The 19739-nt window shown below is 37.5% G+C and overlaps 1 protein-coding gene and 1 long non-coding RNA gene across 6 annotated transcripts in view; one reads left to right on the top strand and one right to left on the bottom strand.

Annotated features, from left to right (window-relative positions):
• ACER3 (alkaline ceramidase 3) overlaps positions 1–11710 on the top strand; it is a 151393-nt gene extending 139683 nt beyond the window's left edge. For all 5 annotated transcript variants that reach the window (XM_038568543.1, XM_038568544.1, XM_038568546.1 and 2 more), the window contains 4 exons: positions 1085–1186; positions 4046–4150; positions 8555–8600; positions 9133–11710. In XM_038568543.1, the coding sequence (XP_038424471.1) occupies positions 1085–1186; positions 4046–4150; positions 8555–8600; positions 9133–9186 (307 nt within the window). In that variant the 3' untranslated portion in view covers positions 9187–11710. The remainder of the gene's footprint in view (positions 1–1084; positions 1187–4045; positions 4151–8554; positions 8601–9132) is intronic.
• The window catches only part of LOC119864973, a 55450-nt gene that overhangs the window by 26050 nt on the left and 9661 nt on the right, over positions 1–19739 (bottom strand). The window lies entirely within an intron of this gene.

Below are 19739 nucleotides of genomic sequence, written 5' to 3'. Positions count from 1 at the left end.
ACAAAACAAACAAAACAAAAGCCTATGTTATACCAAGTGTTGGTGAGGATATAAAACAAAAAACACTCATAGAGGGGTACCTGGGTGGCTCCATTGGTTAAGCATCTTTGGCTCAGGTCATGATCTCCAGGTCCTAGGATCAAGCCCCAAGTTGGGCTCCCTGCTCATTGGGGAGCCTGCTTCTCCCTCTCCCTCTGCCCTTCCTTCCCCTACCCCTCATAATCTTATCAGTGTTCATAGGTGTTTTGTTATCAAAAAAATCTGGAAACAACATAAATATCTACCAACATTTGGACAGATAAACAAATTGTGGTATATCCATATAATGGAATACTACTCAGCAATTAAAGGAAATGAAGTATCAGTACACATAACAACATGGATGAATTTTAAAGTAATTATGCCAAGTGAAGGAAGCCATACCATGAAGAGGATATGTTGTGTTACTCCATTTATATAACAGTCTAAAAAATGCAAACTAAGCTTTTGGAGATGATGGATATGTTTATTATCTTGATTGTAGTGTTTCATGGATATATACAAATGTACTGATCAGATATACACTTGAAATATATCCAGTTTAAGGCAATGATACCACATTGAAGCTATAAGAATATATAAACTAATGTTCTTGTTTTGAGTAACTCACCAAGCTTCAGTTTTCTCATTAGTGAAGTGTAAAGAATAATAGGTATTATTTAGGGTTTATTTGAAGATTTTATTCATTTGCTTGTGTATCTAATTGACTGTGGTGCCTGCCTAACACAGAGCAGGTGACTCAGTCAATGTTAATTCCGTTCCAGCACTCCCCTCCCTCTTCCAGGGAACTGATAAAGTTATTGAGGACCTTCAGATTACTTTCTTAAAACACTTAACCAAAGTCTTAATGGCATATTCTTTCTCATTTTTAATGGCTAAATGTAATAGGCAAATGTATTAGAGATTTTTTTATTGAGAATTTAATAAATAGGTTTGCTTTTAATACTAACGAAAACCTTTCCTTCTCGTGAAAGCAATAGTTTCAAGCTCTGATCATGACTTGACTTAACAAAATTTCATTTTGCTTTCCCTTTTTTTCCCACAGGGTTTATCCATGGCTCAGAGGACTTGGTTATACATCCTTGGGTATATTTTTATTGGGATTTCTATTATGGAACATAGATAACATCTTTTGTGATTCACTGAGGTAAGATATATTTTCAATCTTTGAGAAATATTTTTGGAAGCAATCTATTTAGCAGAGAATTTCATAAGCATATAGAATTAGTAGTGTCATGATGTGAATTTTTGCCATTGTTGAAGTTAAAAAGTATGTACAGCACAATAAAGTTAAATTCTGAGAATACTTGTTTAATTAACCTAAAAATTTGGACCAAAGACTATTTTGTAGTATCTGTAGGGATTTGTAGAGTTGATCAGATACTAGTTAGGCATCTGAAAGCTGCCTAATCTGCTGTGTTGAAGAAATGATTTATAAGAAGCATGTGAGATACATGTATATATTTTGTACTTTTTTTTAAAAAGATCATATTTATTCATTCATGAGAGACACAGAGAGAGAGGCAGAGACACAGGGAGAGGGAGAAGCAGGCTCCATGCAGGGAGCCCGATATGGGACTCAATCCCACGTCCCCAGGATTACGCCCTGGCCCAAAGGCAGGTGCTAAACCGCTGAGCCACCCAGGCTGCCCTAATTTTGTACTTTAATATACTTAATGTTATTTTCTAAGAAAGACATATGTTCCTTTTACCATCTGTCAGCAATTATGTATTGACTAGAATTTGAATTTGGGGTCTCTGGACTTTAGTCTGTCACAAAGATAAATATCTTTTTGGACCTCAGTTTCCATTACATGAACATGTTAAAGAGATTAAACTAGTGGGTCCTTCCAACTCAAAATTCTATGCTCTAAAGTTTTGTATAAACAGAAAAGCACTAGAGAGAGGCAATCAGCAAAATTTAGACTGTGGGAAATCTACAAGATGAATGAATGACCTGGTCTCTTCAGCATAAATTGCAGAGGGGATAGAACACAGAACAGGAATGTATAGATTAAAAAAGACTTAAGGGGAGCCTAGGTGGCTCAGTCAGTTAAGTGCCTGACTCTTGATTTGGGCTCAGGTCATGATTGCTGGGTGGTGAGATAGAGCCGCAAGTGAAGCTCTGAGTCTGCTTGGGATTTTATCACTCCCTCTCCCTCTGCCCCTCCCTCCCCCTGTGGGCATACTCTCTTTCAATAAATAAAATTTTTTTAAAAAATTAGAGACTTAACAGATACATAGTATCAACCAAATGCAATGTGTTGATTTTTTTTAATTCTGATTCAAGCAAACAAACTGCAAAAATCTTTTAAACTTATGAGAATTAAGATTTTGATCAGTAATTGAATATTTGGTGATATTAAGGGATTATTGTTAATCTTTTATATGTGAAAATGGTATGGTTATGTTTTAAAGAGTTGGGTTTTTTTTAAAGATTTATTTATTAGAGAGAGCACACAAACAAGATGGGCAGAGGGAAAGGGAGTGAGAATCTCAAGCAGACTTATGCTGAGCCCAGAGCCCAGCTTGGGGTTTGATCTTGTGACCCTGAGATCATGACCCCAAGATCATGACCTGAGCAGAAACCAAATTGGTTGCTCAACTGTACCACCCAGGCACCCCTTTAAAGAGGTTTTAAACTTTTAGAGACACATGTTGAAATATTTAGAATTAAAAATGCTACAATATCTGGGATTTATTTCAAAATATGGAAGGGGAGAAGTACATGAGAGTTTAGATGATTAGCTGTAAGTTATAATTGTTAAGCTGGATAATGGGAACATTATTATTTTGCCCACTTTGCACACATTTGAAATTTTCTATAATAAAAAATTAAATAAGTAAATGTGTATTTTAAATGTACACAAACAGACAAGTAATGTATCTTGCTTAGAAATCTAAATTCTCTGGCAGCCCGGGTGGCTCAGCGGTTTAGGGCTGCCTTCAGCCCAGAGCCTGATCCTGGAGACCTGGGATCAAGTCCCGTGTCGGGCTCCCTGCTTGGAGCCTGCTTCTCTCTCTGCCTGTGTCTCTGCCTCTGTGTGTTTGTGTGTCTCTTATGAATAACTAAATAAAATCTTTAAAAAAAAAATCTGAATTCTCAATGAATGGTTCTGAATCAGTATTACCGATCACAAGCTCCATTGTTGAGAGCATTTACATTGCTAAGAGAAGTCATCATCCTCTGAATGAGAGCCACTAAGAAATAAAGTAGATTCTTAGAGATGGTAATTGTCTCAAAAATTTATGGGATATCTAGAAAAATAGTTTTACATTGATTTTTTTCTCTTCTAATAAATGAGAATATTAATATAGTACACAATCAAAAAATCTAGAATTTGAGACTCAGCTGTGCCACTTAGCTAAGTGACTTGGGCAACTTGATCTCTGAATTTTAGGTTCCTCATCTGTAAAGCAAAGCTAATAATAGCTACCTCAAAGACTCACTATGAAGTGAAATAAGATTTACAAAAGTACTTTGTAGACTGTATGGTGCTTATCTAAGATGATGGTTGTATGTAGGGCAAGGAAAAGCGTGTGTCTGGTTTCTTGAGTGAATAGCTAAGTAGACTAATGTTTCGCAAATTGTATTCTAGGGAACACTTGTTCCATAAAGTGTTCTTAAGATATTACTTGAAGGAAGGGTTTTGTGCATTAGTACATTACCTGAAAAAAATGAAAATAACTCTTGTATTTATGATAGGACTTCTCACAGCCTTCATTCTGTTAATAGACATTGCAGTCTGCAAGAGGGCAATAAACTATTACTATTTCCTATTTTTTTGAACTCGGGGTCATTTCTTCATGAAACTTCTGCTAGGAATACTATTCCTCAGAATACACTTTGGAAAACAGTATGCAGACTACAGCAGACTTAAGGAAATTAAATAATTTCCATGTCTGAGAGTAACACTTCAAAGTGTTCAAAGGCTTGTCAGCATTAGTTGCTAAATATTAAAAAACTGATAATAACCTGGTGATTTCTTTCTCCCTCTTCACACAGGAACTTTCGAAAGAAGATGCCACCTATCATAGGTGTTGCCACACAATTTCATGCATGGTGGCATATTTTAACTGGCCTTGGTTCATATCTTCACATCCTTTTCAGGTAGGAATTAGAGACTTTTTTAGCATGGTATTGAAGTATTTTTTTCCTTTACCCTTCAAATAGGATGGTGTAAATATAAAATGCCAGAGAGAAAATCAGGATTTAATGCTTTAGCTTTGCCTCTGCCACTAGGTGACCTTAAGTAAGTCCCTACCCTCTCTGAAGCTTAGTTTTCTAACATGAATTAGTTGTACTAACTGACATATGATCTACATTTTAAATAGTTGTTCATCTCCTTTTTTAGAGCAAGTAGGATATAAACATTTTCATTTCATGTTTATCAACATATCTTTGTTTATAGAGAACAAATTTAGAGGGGAAAAAACAGATCCTCTGAGTAGCAGACTGGGAAAGCATGAGTATGAGAAGTCCCCAGTTTCCCTGCTAAAGAGTCTGTTGGAGTCTGTCTCTGTTAGAGGTCAGTCATTTACAACAAAAATGAAATTAGAATCATCTATGATCACATTATTCAAATAATACCTCCAGGGATGCCTGGGTGGCTCAGCAGTTGAGCATCTGCCTTCAGCTCAGGGTGATTCCGGGTCTGGGGATCGGGTCCCACATTGGGCTCCCTGCATGGAGCCTGCTTCTCCCTGCCTGTGTCTCTGCCTTTCCCCTCCCCCCCCCATGAATAAATAAATAAAATCTTTAAAAAAAAATAAAAGGGAAGGGATAGGAAATGTTTGAGGAAATTAACAAATGACAGGAAAGGAGAAACAAGAATGACTGTAAAATGAGTCTGAAAATTACAAACCTAGTACCTTAACACTGCCCAAGTAGTCCTGAGAACATTACAGAAGTGTAATACAATACAGTAAATTTCAATAATGATGAAGAAGAGGTGAAAGCATACTCATCATATTCTATTTTAAAAGGCTAGGGTTCCCACTTTCCCCTTTCCTTTTTCACCTTCCCTTTTACATTTCCCTTTCACCTTCTTCTTCTCTCCTGCTGGTATGGAAAGCCTTCAAGGAAGAGGGTAATGAGGGGGAAGAAGTGCTGTGCCAAAGTGACAGCATTCAGTGAGGAATAAAGAAAGGAGCTCAGTGGTAGCAGGATGTTGAGCTTCCAAGAAAATCTGGTGGTGGTGAGAAAGTGGCTGCTGTGCACTGCAAGGAAACAGAGCGATTAAAGAAAGAGATGTGACAGGGTAGGTGGAAGAGATAGCCAGAAGTTAGAAATGGGTTACACTGAAGAAGTAAATTATTTGATTAAACAATAAGTAAATATACTGGGGATAACAAAAGCCTGATTTCTCCACTGTCTCAGAAGGGATTTGCAAGTATGGAAAAAAAGAAAGCTAAACAGATTCTTGAGGGGGTTAGATTGGAATTTAAACTGTTAGGGGCACCTGGGTGGCTCAGTCGGTTAAGTGTCTGACTTTGCCTCAGGTCATGATTTCAGGGTACTGTGATTGAGCCCGGAGTCAGGCTCCCCCCTGACTGGAGAGTCTGCTTGTTCTCTCCCTCTCCCTATGCCCCTCCCCCCACTCCTCTCTCCCTTCCTCTCTCTCTCTCTCTCAAATAAATAAATAAATAAAAATCTTTTTTAAAAAAGGTATTAGTGCTAAGCCTAGGTGACTTAGCAGTTAAGCGTCTGTCTTCGGCTTAGAACATGGATTCTAAATCCTGGAGTTCTGGGATCAGTCCCATATCGGACTGCCTGCATGGAGCCTCCTTGTCCCTCTGCCAATGTCTCTGCCTCTCTCTCTCTGTGTCTCTTATGAATGAATGAATGAATGAATGAATGAATGAATGAATGAATCTTTTTTAAAAATGTAAATGTTTAAAAAAAATATTTAAATGATAACAATTTAGCATCTGGGAGACAAGAATACAGGAATTCATACCAATCTTACAACTTTCCTATAAGTTTGCAACTTTTTTTATATTAAAAACATAAAGAAGGGGGATCCCTGGGTGGCTCAGGGGTTTAGCGCCTGCCTTTGGCCCAGGGTGTGATCCTGGAGTCCCATGTCGGGCTGCCGGCATGGAGCCTGCTTCTCCCTCCTCCTGTGTCTCTGCCTCCCTCTCTCTCTCTATGTCTATCATAAACAAATAAATAAATAAATCTTAAAAAAAAAATAAAGGAGAGGGGAAGGTCAAGCCTCCCGATGATGGCAGGGGTGGGGGTGGGGGTTGAGATATTTAGTGCAAATAAGCAAATAGAAAACTGATCATCTAACTCGTAATCAAAATGCCTTCTAAACCGTAGGATATCCATTTTTGTGAAAAACGGGCTAAATGAGTAATTAATACTCATGAATACATAATTGTCTTTGTAAGGGTATATGGTAACTGGTAAGTACCAGCAGTTACCTCTGGGCTGAAGGTACCAGGTAGGAGACAGACTTTTTTCCTGCGTACTCTTTCATACTCTTCAAATTTTTACCAGATGATTATACTACTTATTTTTTTAAAATGTTTAAATAAAACAATTGAGGGCAGCCCGGGTGGCTCAGCGGTTTAGCGCCGCCTTCAGTTCAGGAGACCCGGAGATCCCGGAGACCTGGAATCGAGTTCCATGTCGGGCTCTTTGCATGGAGCCTGCTTCTCCCTCTGCCTGTGTCTCTGCCTCACTCTCTGTGTGTCTCTCATGAATAAATAAATAAAATCTTTTTAAAAAAATAATAAAATAAAATGAAACAATTGAGATTTTTTTTATATCCATTAAATGAGCTTTACAATATTTTGAAATTTCCTTCTATATTCTTTAGTTGCAATGAAATAGTATGATCACACATTACTTGTCAGTGTAAATTGATGTAACTCATTTGGAAAGAATTCAATACTATATGTGTTTGTGAAAATAAAATACTTATATTTTTATCCCAGTTATTATATTCCTTGGATTTATCCTAAAGAAGTAACCAGAAAAATGAAAATGTGTATGTAAACTCAAATATATTTAGTACAGTGTTACTTAATTAGCATAGCAACAATAATAATAGAAGAAAAATAAACTGCCCAAGAGGGTAGAATTATAAAGTAAATTATAGTATACCTTTTATTCAGCCATTTATAAATGTGAAAATTTTATAGCTAAATAGAAAGGTTTTGGATTATTTGGATTTTTAAGTGAAACATATGAAAATCATACACAGGTAATTATTAACACTGTAAAAACTAATTTGTATGGGGACAAAGGCTAAAGTAAATACAGAAAAAAAATGAAGCATTTGACTGTATTTGGTGGTAGGTTTGGTTTTGTTTTCTATTTATGTTAAAATTATTTTGATTTTTTTAAGAAGGCAGGGAAGATAGAATATGTTTTAGACACATTTCATCCTAAAAAACTAAAAATAAAAGAAGCTTGGATATTTAAGCTTCAGTTATGGAAATTTTGATTCTTTGAGTATCTCACTGAATGAAGCATGCAAATAATATTTCAGAGGGATGATTAGAGAATTTAATAAAATAACACATGTGCCCTTTAAGACTTAAATACTGTACAAATGTTTGTTTCAAACAAAGAGTTAACAAAGTGAAGCAAAAATATCTGAGCTTGGAGCTTTGCTCCATCACTTTATAACTGTGTAACAGTCTTGAGCCAAGTTTTTACTTGCCATATGCATGGATTTATTTTTTTTAAGATTTTATTTATTTATTTATTTAAAGATTTTATTCGAGAGAGAGAGAGAGAGAGAGAGAGAGAGAGAGAGGCACAGACACAGGCAGAAGCAGGCTCCATGCAGGGAGCACGACGTGGGACTTGATCCCCGGTCTCCATGATCACACCCTGGGCTGAAGGTGGCGCTAAACCCCTGAGCCACCTGGGCTGCCCCGAGATTTTATTCATTTATTCATGAGAGGCACAGAGAGAGAGAGAGAGAGGCAGAGACACAGGCAGAGGGCGAAGCAGGCTCCATGCAGTGAGCCTAATGTGGGACTCGATCCTGGGTCTCCAGGATCACTCCCTGGGCTGAAGGCGGCACTAAATCGCTGAGCCACCCGGGTTCCAGTCTGGTCTTCATAGGTTACTTATTCTAAAGGCTACTGTAAGGAAGATTTTCCTTACCTTCCTGATTATCTCATACCTGTATTGTAATCCTCGTAGAACTAATATAACCACTTCCAAAATATTCTAAGAATACTCTACCATAAATCTTCAAAAATGAAACTGCAACTATGATATGAATCATTAAGCATGAGTGGAGTGCTCCCTACTAAACTACAATCATCCCAAGGTCACAGCCTGAGAGTATTCATTTCTGTCCTCCTTAGCATCTTGCCAAGTGTTCTGCATAGAGTAATGGCTCAAAAAATGGTTGCTAAATGAACAAAGAATCTACTAGTGTTGCTTTTTCTCTGTATATATAGAGGTACTATGGTTAAATGTCAGTAAATCAGTCTGTATGAATTAAAAATTAATCTGAAGAGTTTTCCCTGTCCCCTTTTCTTTCAGTTTATATACAAGAACTCTTTACCTGAGATACAGGCCAAAAGTAAAGGTAAGTTCCCTTCCTAGGGGTGGGTGTGCTTGCGTGTACGCACGCGTGCATGGATATGTTGAGGGAGGCACAGTATTGAGAGGATAGACCAGAGGTGGAAGAAGTGGATGGGGTGGAAGGGTAGTAGAGAGAGCACAAGCTTTGGAACCAGATGCTTGTGAATCCTAGGTCTTCCACATCTTGTTCTATGACCTTGGGCAAGTCTGTTCTCTTTAAGCTTTAGTTTTTTCAGCAATAAAATGGAGCTGTTAATAGCTATGTTCCTGAGTTATTTTAAGGATCTGAGATGATGTAAATGCCCAGCTCCATGCCTGACAAAAAAGGAAGCTTATTCCATTTAAATAAATTAAATAAAAATCATTTCTGAGATTTGATTCAAGTCTGGAAAGACTGTGCCATACTCAGGCTACTAATACCAGGACTGTTGTTAGTATACCTAGCTCATGGATTCTTTTTCCATGATAACATGGATATCTATAATAGCATGCAGCAGTTACCTTCTTTCTTTTTGTCCTCACTTGTTTTCAAACAGTTTCTCTTCGGAATCTGGCCAGTGATCCTGTTTGAGCCTCTCAGGAAGCACTGATGAATTATTTCACCAAGAAAACAAAAAAGCACCTACCATAGGCCTGGCCAAATGAATGAGGAAATCCTTAAAGATCCACACATTCAAATATATCATGACCATCAGAGCAAAGGAGTGACTTTCTGACTAATTCTGCCAGTTGCACAGAGAATAAGGAATGGGGCTCGTTGGTTGTTTAGCTTGTGTCTTTATCTCATTTGTCCTCCTCCTCCTCACCCTTACCCTAAGATGTTTAAAAAGAAACAGACATGATGTGTGTGTGTATACTTGGATGCTGGAAAAATGAGGCTTTTCCTAACAGGTTAACAGTTTGTGTGGATCATAGGAAATTAACCTTTACCCCTTTTTTGATAAGGGTTGCATGTGAATTATACTTTGCTTAATATTTGATTAAATAATCAGAACAGTCAGCTAAGTATTGGCAAAACCCCATATCCAGATGGCCAGCTGTGGGGCAGCACTTAGCCCTGTCAGCCTTGATTTATATTCTTGTCATACTAACCTCATGAATGGTTTTCCAAGGTGAAAAAGAGCTATCTGTGGAATTCTGGTAGTTCTTCACTGTCTGTCTTTGTGCTAGTCAGCAGATCATAAGCAAGCTCCAGTCTGCCACTAGGTTCCACACTTGCCATATCCCAATTTGCAGTGGGCTCTGGGGTGTCTGTGTGCAGCCACAGCCAATCAGAGTGGGTGGGTCACCTTGTAATATTTATGAGACCATGAGGACATCTGCAGAATGTTATACCTCTAGCCAGTTAAAGGTGGTTTCTTAGTTTTCTTTGATCTTCGTAGATTTTTAAGTTGTCACTGGTTTCTTGGCTAGGCAAACATGATTGGTGGTCTGGCCTACCCATATTCCATCCTCTTAGCATAACTTATTTGAGGTTACCAGTAAATGTTATTACACTCTGACTTTTTAAATTATACCATATTTTCCAGTTTTCAGAGAGGCAGTTTTCAGAGGCTATGGTTATGCCCAGGGAAATGTGTCAAGTTAACTAGAGCTAAAATGATCAGGATCCTCTTTACCTAAAGCTTATTAGAATATCTGCCCCTTCATTTTTTGAAGGACATAGACATAAAGAGTTGGGAACAACTTACTCTAACTTACTTGAACTTATAACAGAATTCCCCAAAATTAAAGTGTGAGAAATGGCAGTGAAATATCATTGTAAGGCAGCTAGTTCTAATTTGGGTTTGAATGTATAACAAATTGAATCACTTTTCACAAAGATAACACCTGTCTGGAGTAAAAACCGGATTTGTCCTGTTTACTGATATATCACCATATTTGTAGTTCCTTACCAGTTAGCATTGTTGCAACTTTTTCCTGTTCTTGCATTATAAAATCCGGATTGTTTTTACCACATGGTGACATTGACCCAGATTAAATCCTGAAGCTACAGCTTCAAAGGGAAAGTCATTCTTTTTCTTATGCAAAAGTATAAAACACTTCTGTCGTTTCTCCAGTATCTAGTAAGTCACCTTGGTACAAATTTAAAACCAATACAAATTTTATTGCTTTTCTTCACCTAGTAGCCTTAGTTTTAGTCCAGGTACCATTTTTCCTTACCTTAGCATGCCAACATGCCATTAGGCAGATACTTCTGCCTACTTTTATGATCCTCCAGTAAGAAAAACACTTGCCAAAACAAATCTAAAGAACTTTGGTCGTGCCTTAAGAAAATCTAAAACTAAGCCGTTCCAACACACAGGCCGTAAGATTGTTCTTTGCCATGAGATTCTGACTTGTGGCTACATTTCATGTGCAGCTACCGACACTATCAGCCATCTTACATTTTTTTAATAAGTTGATTTGTTTCACACCATTGTCTTTGTGTACTTTTCACTCAAAATACACTCCTGTGTACAGAATCTATATATGGCAACAAAGGCACAGCCTTCTTGACAGTGCAGCTAGGTGTGGTGAAACTGAGTTTCTGTGTATCACAGTCAGATAAGGTGTGGAGAGCCTCCCCCTCCTCTGACAGTGGGGTCTTTTCCTGCAGTTTGCTGAATGAACAATTCAGCCACCACTCTATGCAGTCAGTCACTTGTTGAAGAAAGTTGCCCAACACCTCGGTGGAGAAGTATGGGCATCACTGGATGACTTATAACGCTGTGGCCAGTTCTTCAGAGATCCTTGTTTCTGCTATGAAAACAGCAGCATGAAAGCAAAAGGCATTTTAGAAGTGTCGAACAGAAAGCAGAGACTGAATCCAGACTCTAACTCTCCAAATTAGTGTGTGCCTCACATATGGTTCTCTTTCTAGCAGCCTAAGTATTCGCACATTCAAGACTGTTTGTGTGCCATAGTGAGAATTATGGAAATACTGCTGACCTTCAGGATATCACTAAATCGACTTTATTTCAATGCCTTTATTTTTCCCTTCTAGGATTCTGGGTGGCCACCATAGGGTTGGATTACTACTCCCTTCTCTTTATGTTCTTGGCAAACTTCCTGAAGTAGAGTATACAAAAAACCTGTTTGCTGCTGAGTAAATGGTAGTTTGTTTACATATTATCTGATGTGAAAGGTGCTCCTCTGTGAGTCCTATAGCAAATTACATTTCAGAAAATACCAGTATCTTAGAAGATATGAAAGGAGCAGTTTGATTGCACATCTTAATATCCTGCCATTTTCACTCCAGAAAATTGAAAGCAATTTTTTTTAGGGAAAAACTATATGAAAGGTGGTTATACTGATCTGATTGGTCACTCCACCCACACCTCCCCACCTTGGTGCTTTCATGAAATGTTGCCAACACCTAAAGTGATCTCTTTTCTCTTTGCAATACTGTATAAATTGATGATTGGTGATAAATTGATGAGAAACATTCATTTTTGGATAATTTACAAATGAGAACCCCAAATAGTGATATTTGGTTTAGCAGAATTAGATAAAATATTTTGGTGTACCCTAAATGCACAATTTCCAGGACTGTTAAACTAGGCTTTCTTTACACTAAGGTTTTTCTTATACTAAGGAGAAGGAAGTAGGAGTCAAAATCAACAGACCAAAAACTTCAGCTACACAATGCATGAACATCTTTAAATGCCTGAAAAAAACTTAAATTCTATTTTTTTTTAAAGATTGTATTTTTAAGTAATGTCTATACCCAATGTAGGGCTCAGACTTACAGCCTTGAGATCAAGAGTCCCATGCTCTACCAACTGAGTCAGCCACGCACCCCAAAACTAAATTGTTTTAATGCCAACTCCTTCAGAATTTAGCCAGTGCCCCTTAAAGTATAATAATTTAAAGTTTTTCTTATGAATCCAATGGTTTCCATATTACTTTGCTCTTAAAAAAAAATAATTTGTTGCTAAGTTGAACAGTTTTAACTCTCAGTTCCACATTTATAAGAAATTCTTCTAACCCCATGGTTTATGATGTGCTAGATAAGAATTTATATAAAACTGATGTTTCAAAGAGAATCAGTTATAATTGGAATTTGCAAGTGTGTGGCAATTTGCAGATCTACCTCTGTCTTATATTTTGCATCTTATCAGTGCCATAATATAATTAGATGACTTTGTCTTGTTTTTCAATGTCTAAAATTACAGCTATTCACTATGCTGTAAACATTTGGAAATAATGAGTAAAATTTTTGGCTAAAAGTTAAACCCCTTTGTAGAAGGGGCTGTAAAATAGAAAAAAAGTCATGACACACCTGAATGGAAAACTTCAATCCTATTTTTTAAACTGTTGGACTCCCTTTAAGAAAAAGGAAACTTTTAAATATCTGAGGAGAAGTTGCCAGTTTGCTGAGGTTCGTGTGAGCATGCTACTTAACAGTTTCTTGTGTTGGGGAAGAAAAAAACCTCTCCTCTACCCTCTTAGGTTCAGTAGTTAGGGGCCTGTGAATTAAACTGACAGAAGCTAGAGAAAATGTAGAGTTTTATTCACATCTGTACACAAGAATTCAGAGAAAAGCGTGACTCAATGAGGCAGAATTTGGGGCTCATATACCATCTTATTAAGGGAAGGGGAGGGGAGAAAGAGCACTTAGGAGAAAACAAATGACTTTCAGAAAGGATAAATGGGCCCTTAGGAGAAAGAAAGGAGATATGATAGTTTTGTGACAATGTCTGCTTAGTTGGGGCACAAAAAGTCCCAGGAAGAGGATTTAGAACAGTTTAGTTCTTTTTTGTTTTTTGTTTTGTGGGTTTTTTTTTTTTTTTTTTTTTTTTTTAGAACAGTTTAGTTCTTTGAGGGAGGTTCTAATTTTAGGCAGATAAAGAGGGTTGGGGGAGAGGCAGGGGAGAAAAGAAAAAAGCCTCTTCCTGCATCCAGTTGATTCTCAAATGCCTTTAGCTCAAAGTAATTGTTAAGCCACAGTAGTGTATTCTGGACCCTTTATTTCCCCCATCTAAAACTTCCCAAGATGTTTCAAGGAGCAGAAACTGAGATGATGGCTGTTGAGAAAAGATTCAGATTAGAATGGGAGCTAAGAGATCTGCAAAAGGAAGGAAGACACAGATTTATGGAGAAAGAAAAGGAAAAACAATTAGTAGTTGGAGTGGATTATAAACTCAGTTTCTTGAGTCCAGAGAGTCATCAGTTCAAGTGATTTCTAGATGTTGGTCTTGAAATGTCTTTTTAAAAAAAAAAAAAAAAAGATTTTTATTGGGACGCCTGGGTGGCTTAGTGGTTAAGCAACTGCCTTCGGCCCAGGGCATGATCCTGGAGCCCCGGGATCAAGTCCCACATTGGGTTCCCTGCATGGAGCCTGCTTCTTCCTCGGCCTATGTCTCTGTGTCTCTCATGAATAAATTTTAAAAATCTTTTTTTTTTTTTTAAGATTTTATTTATCTTATCTTATCCCATGTAGGGAGCCCAATGTGAGACTCGATCCCAGAACTCCAGAATCACACTCTGGGCCGAAGGGAGGCACTCAACCATTGAGCCACCCAGGCATCCCTTGGAATGTCTTTAAATGGCAGTCACAATAATAGTGGTAGTCTCACAGTCATGGGCATTTCTCAGAGCTCAGAGGACAATGTCTGGTGAACTTCCTGAGTGGCCCAAACTGTTAGGATAAAGCCTTAAAGTCACTTCAGCTTGCAGGGCTTTAGGAAACAGTTTTAGGTCTTAGTGGTGCTAAATCAGGAAGGTAGAAGAAAATTGGAAAAGTTAATTACTGACAAAACACCCAAGGTGGCAGGATTCAATTTACAAAGAGGTGAAAATAGCTCAAAGACAGGCTAGAAGGCTAGAATTTGATATTCTACAATGGTGGGTTACAGTTATCCATTGAAACAAGTCTAGTCTCATCAAACTTGGCCTGATTATGTAAATATAGCAAGAATGGTAATTGACAACATAGGCTTTTTTAAGTTTGTTATGCTGGAACTTTAATTAGGAATCTCAGATTGGACATTTAAAAGCCTCAAGGCTAGGAGAACTTGCATCAGAATTCACTTGCAGTACCCACAGATTTGGATGAATCCCTTCTTCTCAGGGTCCTATGTTTTCTGGGCCTGCCAAGAGGTAGCCTTCCTTACTCACCTGTAAGTTTGGGAATCCTATAAGCCAGGTGCCAGGCAGGTTTGTAAGCCCTGGCTCCTTAAAGTCCACCTTAGTTTCTTAAAACTGGTCATCTCTGATTCTGTGCACACATGCCAGTCAAAGCCTAATATAACCAGTGTTTCTAATTGTGTCCTGTTATAAGAAAAACAAACTCTTACTGAACTTTACTCAATTATATTGCCATGAAAATAACATTCAGGAAGGGTTTCCAAATTTTGGACAGATCAGAAAAGATAAATGTTTCATTTTTGTTTACAAAGACCTAATCTACTAAATTGCTACAAGTTATAGATAGCTTAAGAGAAAGGGGATTTCTTAAACCCAGAAAATGAAATATTAAAGAAGCATCAATATTCTGAGCAAACGACATAGAGAAATCATAATCATTCTTTATCCGTCTACTCACCCCTGTGATAAATTCAGGTCTTTCTTGATTTGGGATTTTATGAACCTATGAGCTTTTCTATTTGTTCTAGAAATCATTAGTCCAAGACTATGATCTTAAAATTATTTAAACAATGCTCTGGCCTGTAGAGCTCTCAGGGAACTTGACAAGATTGGAGGCAGGGAGGGGAGGCTTCAGGGGAGCCTGGAAGAGACTACCAGTACCAGAGACTCCAAATCCTGTTGTCAATGACAGCTGAAGAGGCAGGAAGGGTTATTTTGATCTATTTTTTTTAATTGTAATGAAATTTGCCATTTTAAACCAAAAAAAAAAAAAAAAAGAATTACCTAAACAGTGACATCAGAAGCCTGTACCCCAGAGTACCTGCTGTAGTCTGCCATGGGTCCCTGAGACAGTCCTTTTTTTGTTGAAGATTAAAAAAACCTATAGCTGGTTACAAGGGTTTTCAGGAAAACAGAGTAAAACAGTATCAGTGAGTGACGAAAGGCTTTAAGTGGCCATGGTTAAAGTTTGATGAGAGTTCTTTATATTGCAGTTGACAAGGAAATTTAGTGACTTTCAGCATTTTAAGATAACTGGAGTTAATGATTGATCACATTCTACCAGGATATCTACCATCGCTAGCTATGACATTGACAAATTTCCAAAAATCCAAGAAACTGTGTCCTTTTAATAGGGAATTTCAACCTCTAGTTTTGCATCCATATACTATTGAACTCATTTCTTAAAAAAAATATTATAAATAAATACACTCAATCTTAGCCAGTTTGCCCACTTGAATAAGATATTCCCCTCTTTTTCTCCCCTTTGGCCCCCCTTTGTCCCCTTCTGCAGACCCTTTACAACTTTCTGTGCCCATGTGAGATTTTGTCCTTTCCTCTTCATTCTGGAACAGCCTTTAAACTATCTCTGTGCCACTACTCGGGGACAAAATTGCTCTCCTCTTATCCTTAACAAAAACACATCTTTCATTCCTTTTAGACATTTTGAGATTGCTTCCCTTCTTTATTGTTTCTAGTGTTTTTCACTTACATGTATTGATTAGCATTCTTAGCCCTTAGTAACCTTAATTTCCAGTGAAAATAAGAAAGTCATCAGTTGTGAACTGCCACCGATCAGCATTCTGTAGATTAGCACATTTATGAATGTACCACTTCAATTTCCAAAGGCTTGTGTTTCTTTATAGTACAATTTCTTAATATGGTGAAAAAGAACATTTTTATTAACAGGCCCAAATATCTTTAGTCAAAATAATCTTTAAGTCAAATATTTAAATTAAAATAATCTTTAAGTCAAGTAGCAGGCCCAAATATCTTTAGTCAAAAGTAGATAAACTTATGTTTAGTAATTAACGTTTCAGTATTTTATTTTATTTGGAAATGACCTAGAGACAGATACAAACAACTGCCCATAAACTTTGATGTTGGATAATAAAACCTTGACATCATTGAGGGAAAAGTGGAAAATGTATAAGGGATAGCAAGCTTCACCAAGTAACAGTTCTTTCCCTGATTGGTAATCAGAGCAGTTAAGAAGACTCAGCACTAAAGAATGTAAGCAATATTGTTCGTTACAGAACTTCTTCTGTAACAGATGCACACTTGGCCATTTGCAATAAGCAGTACTCATCCTCACTTTAATTTACTTTCAGTAGCCAGTATTGTTTCACAAGACCTTCATCTATTATTAAATCCAGCAGATTACTACCTGTTCTGGTTGGCAGCCGGTGTAGAAAATGATCACAAGAATATTTCCTACTAAGGGCACCTAGGTGGCTCAGTGGTTAAGTGTCTGCCTTTGACTGGGTGGTGATCCCAGTGTCCTGGGATCGAGTTCTACATCAGGCTCCCCACAGGGAGACTGCTTCTCCCTCTGTGTGTGTGTGTGTGTGTGTGTGTGTGTGTGTGTGTGTGTGTGTGTCTCATGAATAAATATTTTTTTTAAGAAATATCCTACTAGTGGACCCTGAAAACAAAAAATTGATCACAGGCCTGCAGGTGACCTAAAATTGCCTCACTGTTTAGCTCAGCAGCTGTCAATATTAGAGCACCAACCGTAGGTCACACTTTGCTCACAACTCCTTTTCAACCCTTCTTAACAAGACCTGCTTCATTGCTTTAAAGAATACAATGTTGATACTTGAACTAGATTTAGTCACTGGTAATTTATTCACAAAATTGTCATAAAAGAAGCTTTATTTGAAACTGCTGGCAATGTTATTTGCAGAATATCACTTTTACATTGAGTTTGGAGAAGTAACTAAAATTGGAGCAGAGCACATTTATTAGGGAAATCTTTAAGCACATAAATATAGTTCACTATAAATACCCATTCTGAGATCATCTGCACCTAAAAGAAAATGGTAACAATGTTTTATGATATCAAATGGCTCTAGACCAGAGGTTGGCAAACTACAGCTCAGAAACCAATCCAGTCTGCAGTTGTAAGACTTGCAAGGTAAGAACAATTTTTTTACACCTTAAAAGTGTTGTTTAAACATACAAAAAAGAATATGCAACAGAGATGTACATGGCCTGCAGTTACTCTCTGGTTCTGGGAGTTTGCTTCCTCTTCTTTAGGCCATCAGCAAATGAACTCCATAATGGAAGTACAGAATAGTACTTCCCACTGCACTTCTCTGCAAGATGATTCCAGTGTGTATTCATCAGAATGAAAATATTTTATATATTTAAGACCTCTCACTTCTTTATTGAATGTGATTTGGGTTTAAATATTTATAGAATTATTTCTTCATACCAGTTTTACTAAATCATCAGTGGCCTGCTGCAAAGTGCCTAAACCTTTGAATACATGATTTTGTTCCCATTATGAAAGGAATTCCATTTCATACTGTAAAGCCCAAAAATGCTAGTTGTATTTAATTTTTAAGTTGACTTCCAAAAAGTTGAGCTCTTTTGACCATCTCTCCTTATGCCATATAAAATGTGTCATGTGGCAGTTGTCAAGGAACTAATAAGCTATCACAGTCATGGGTGTTTTTTTTTCTTTTAACTTTCTAAAAGGAAAAGGTCAAAGTCACTTCCACAATTAGTCCTTGTTTCTTTTTGGCTTTTCTTTTTAGAGCTAAATAATACCAATTAATAAGTGAATCTCTTAATAAATAGGTATTATCAATTTCTGTTTATTGTACTGATCAGGCATTGTCTACTATCCAGCATTTCCACATATTTAATATCTCTGAGTCGTTAGTGTGACCAACGGATAAACTGTTCAAGTTAATATAAAGGTTCCTAGTTTCATTTTGGTGCAAATGTCTGTTCTAGCAGTTATTTAATAAACATAGGTTGTGTGAATCTTTACAAGGAACTAACAATTTTCAGGTGATCTCAGATCTGCTTATTCACTTTTCCCATTTGATTTGCCAATGTCACAATCATTTTTCTAGAAGATAGTAGAATTATGTATTTTTATCTAATCTGCTATAATCTAGGCTATATTTCATTAATTACCTTTCTCTAGGTAAAAGTATTAAAAATGACAATTTTGAACTAAGGCTTCTGGTATTGTTTTATCCCTGGTTTATATTAATATGTAGATTTATATAAAGGTAGGACCACCATATTTAGTTGTACAATTTGTACCTTGCACAAGGCACCCACTTGAAGGAGAGGGGTTAGTGGAGGCCCAAATCTAACCCATGCTCAGCTTGTCAAAGTATGTGCCTTGGTGGGGTTGCATCTTGGGACACCTTTTTCCAGTTCCAGGTGAAAGGGTCTGTACAGGCCAGCAGCGATCCTGTTCATGGGAAGGATCTTTATCGGAGTTTTGAACTATACTGCAGCACTTTCTACTCCAAGCTTGGGTAATTTGCAAAGCAAAAGCTAGGAACTTTTCAATTAAATATTTATGGTCTATAAATACACAGCATTCTCAACTTCAGGAGCTCTGGAGTAAACACATGAACCCTACAGCTTCACACAACAAAGGGGAACAGATTAGAAACAGGAAGATCATACTGCATGAGCCATTGTATGTTTATGATTTCCATCTCTGGCAATGGCCAAAGTGCCATCTGTAAGATGTAAAACATAACTAGAATTTCCCACTTCTCATTCAGTGATCCAAAACACAGCTTTTCAAATATTAGTTTTGCTGGCCAAACCCGTTGGAATGCATAGTTTGAATCTGCTGACCATATGGTAGCTACGTCAACTAGTTCTTTTGTGTGTCAGGAAGAGGCAGCCTTTCCTAAATCAACAGAAGCTGCCAAGGAATATAAGTGAATTTGCAAAGCGATTTGGACTCTGCTTTGTTAAAGTAATGACTGAAAAGGGGTTGAGATTGCTTTAATTCCACCTCAGAATAGTTCATGCCTCTAAAGCAACCCTGCAACACATACCTCCTATACACAGGCATTCACCTTTTTATTGAGCTGACTGGCCTAGCTCTAGCAAGCGTGGGGTGGGGTTCCCCCCAACCCAGTCCCACCCCAGCTTTTTATTTTTTTCCTTGCTTTAGTCCTGGACTACAATAGTGAATAGGTCTACTTAGGTAGTGAATAGGTCTACTTAGGTGTTAGAGAAAGCAGGACCTGTCTCACTTAGGAGGCAGGCCCTAGTCTCCAAATAGGACTGATTCTCAGATGTGGAGAAA

Source organism: Canis lupus, chromosome 21 (assembly GCF_011100685.1).
Source record: "Canis lupus familiaris isolate Mischka breed German Shepherd chromosome 21, alternate assembly UU_Cfam_GSD_1.0, whole genome shotgun sequence".
NCBI lineage: Eukaryota > Metazoa > Chordata > Mammalia > Carnivora > Canidae > Canis > Canis lupus.
This window is presented reverse-complemented; position numbering and strand designations above follow the sequence as displayed.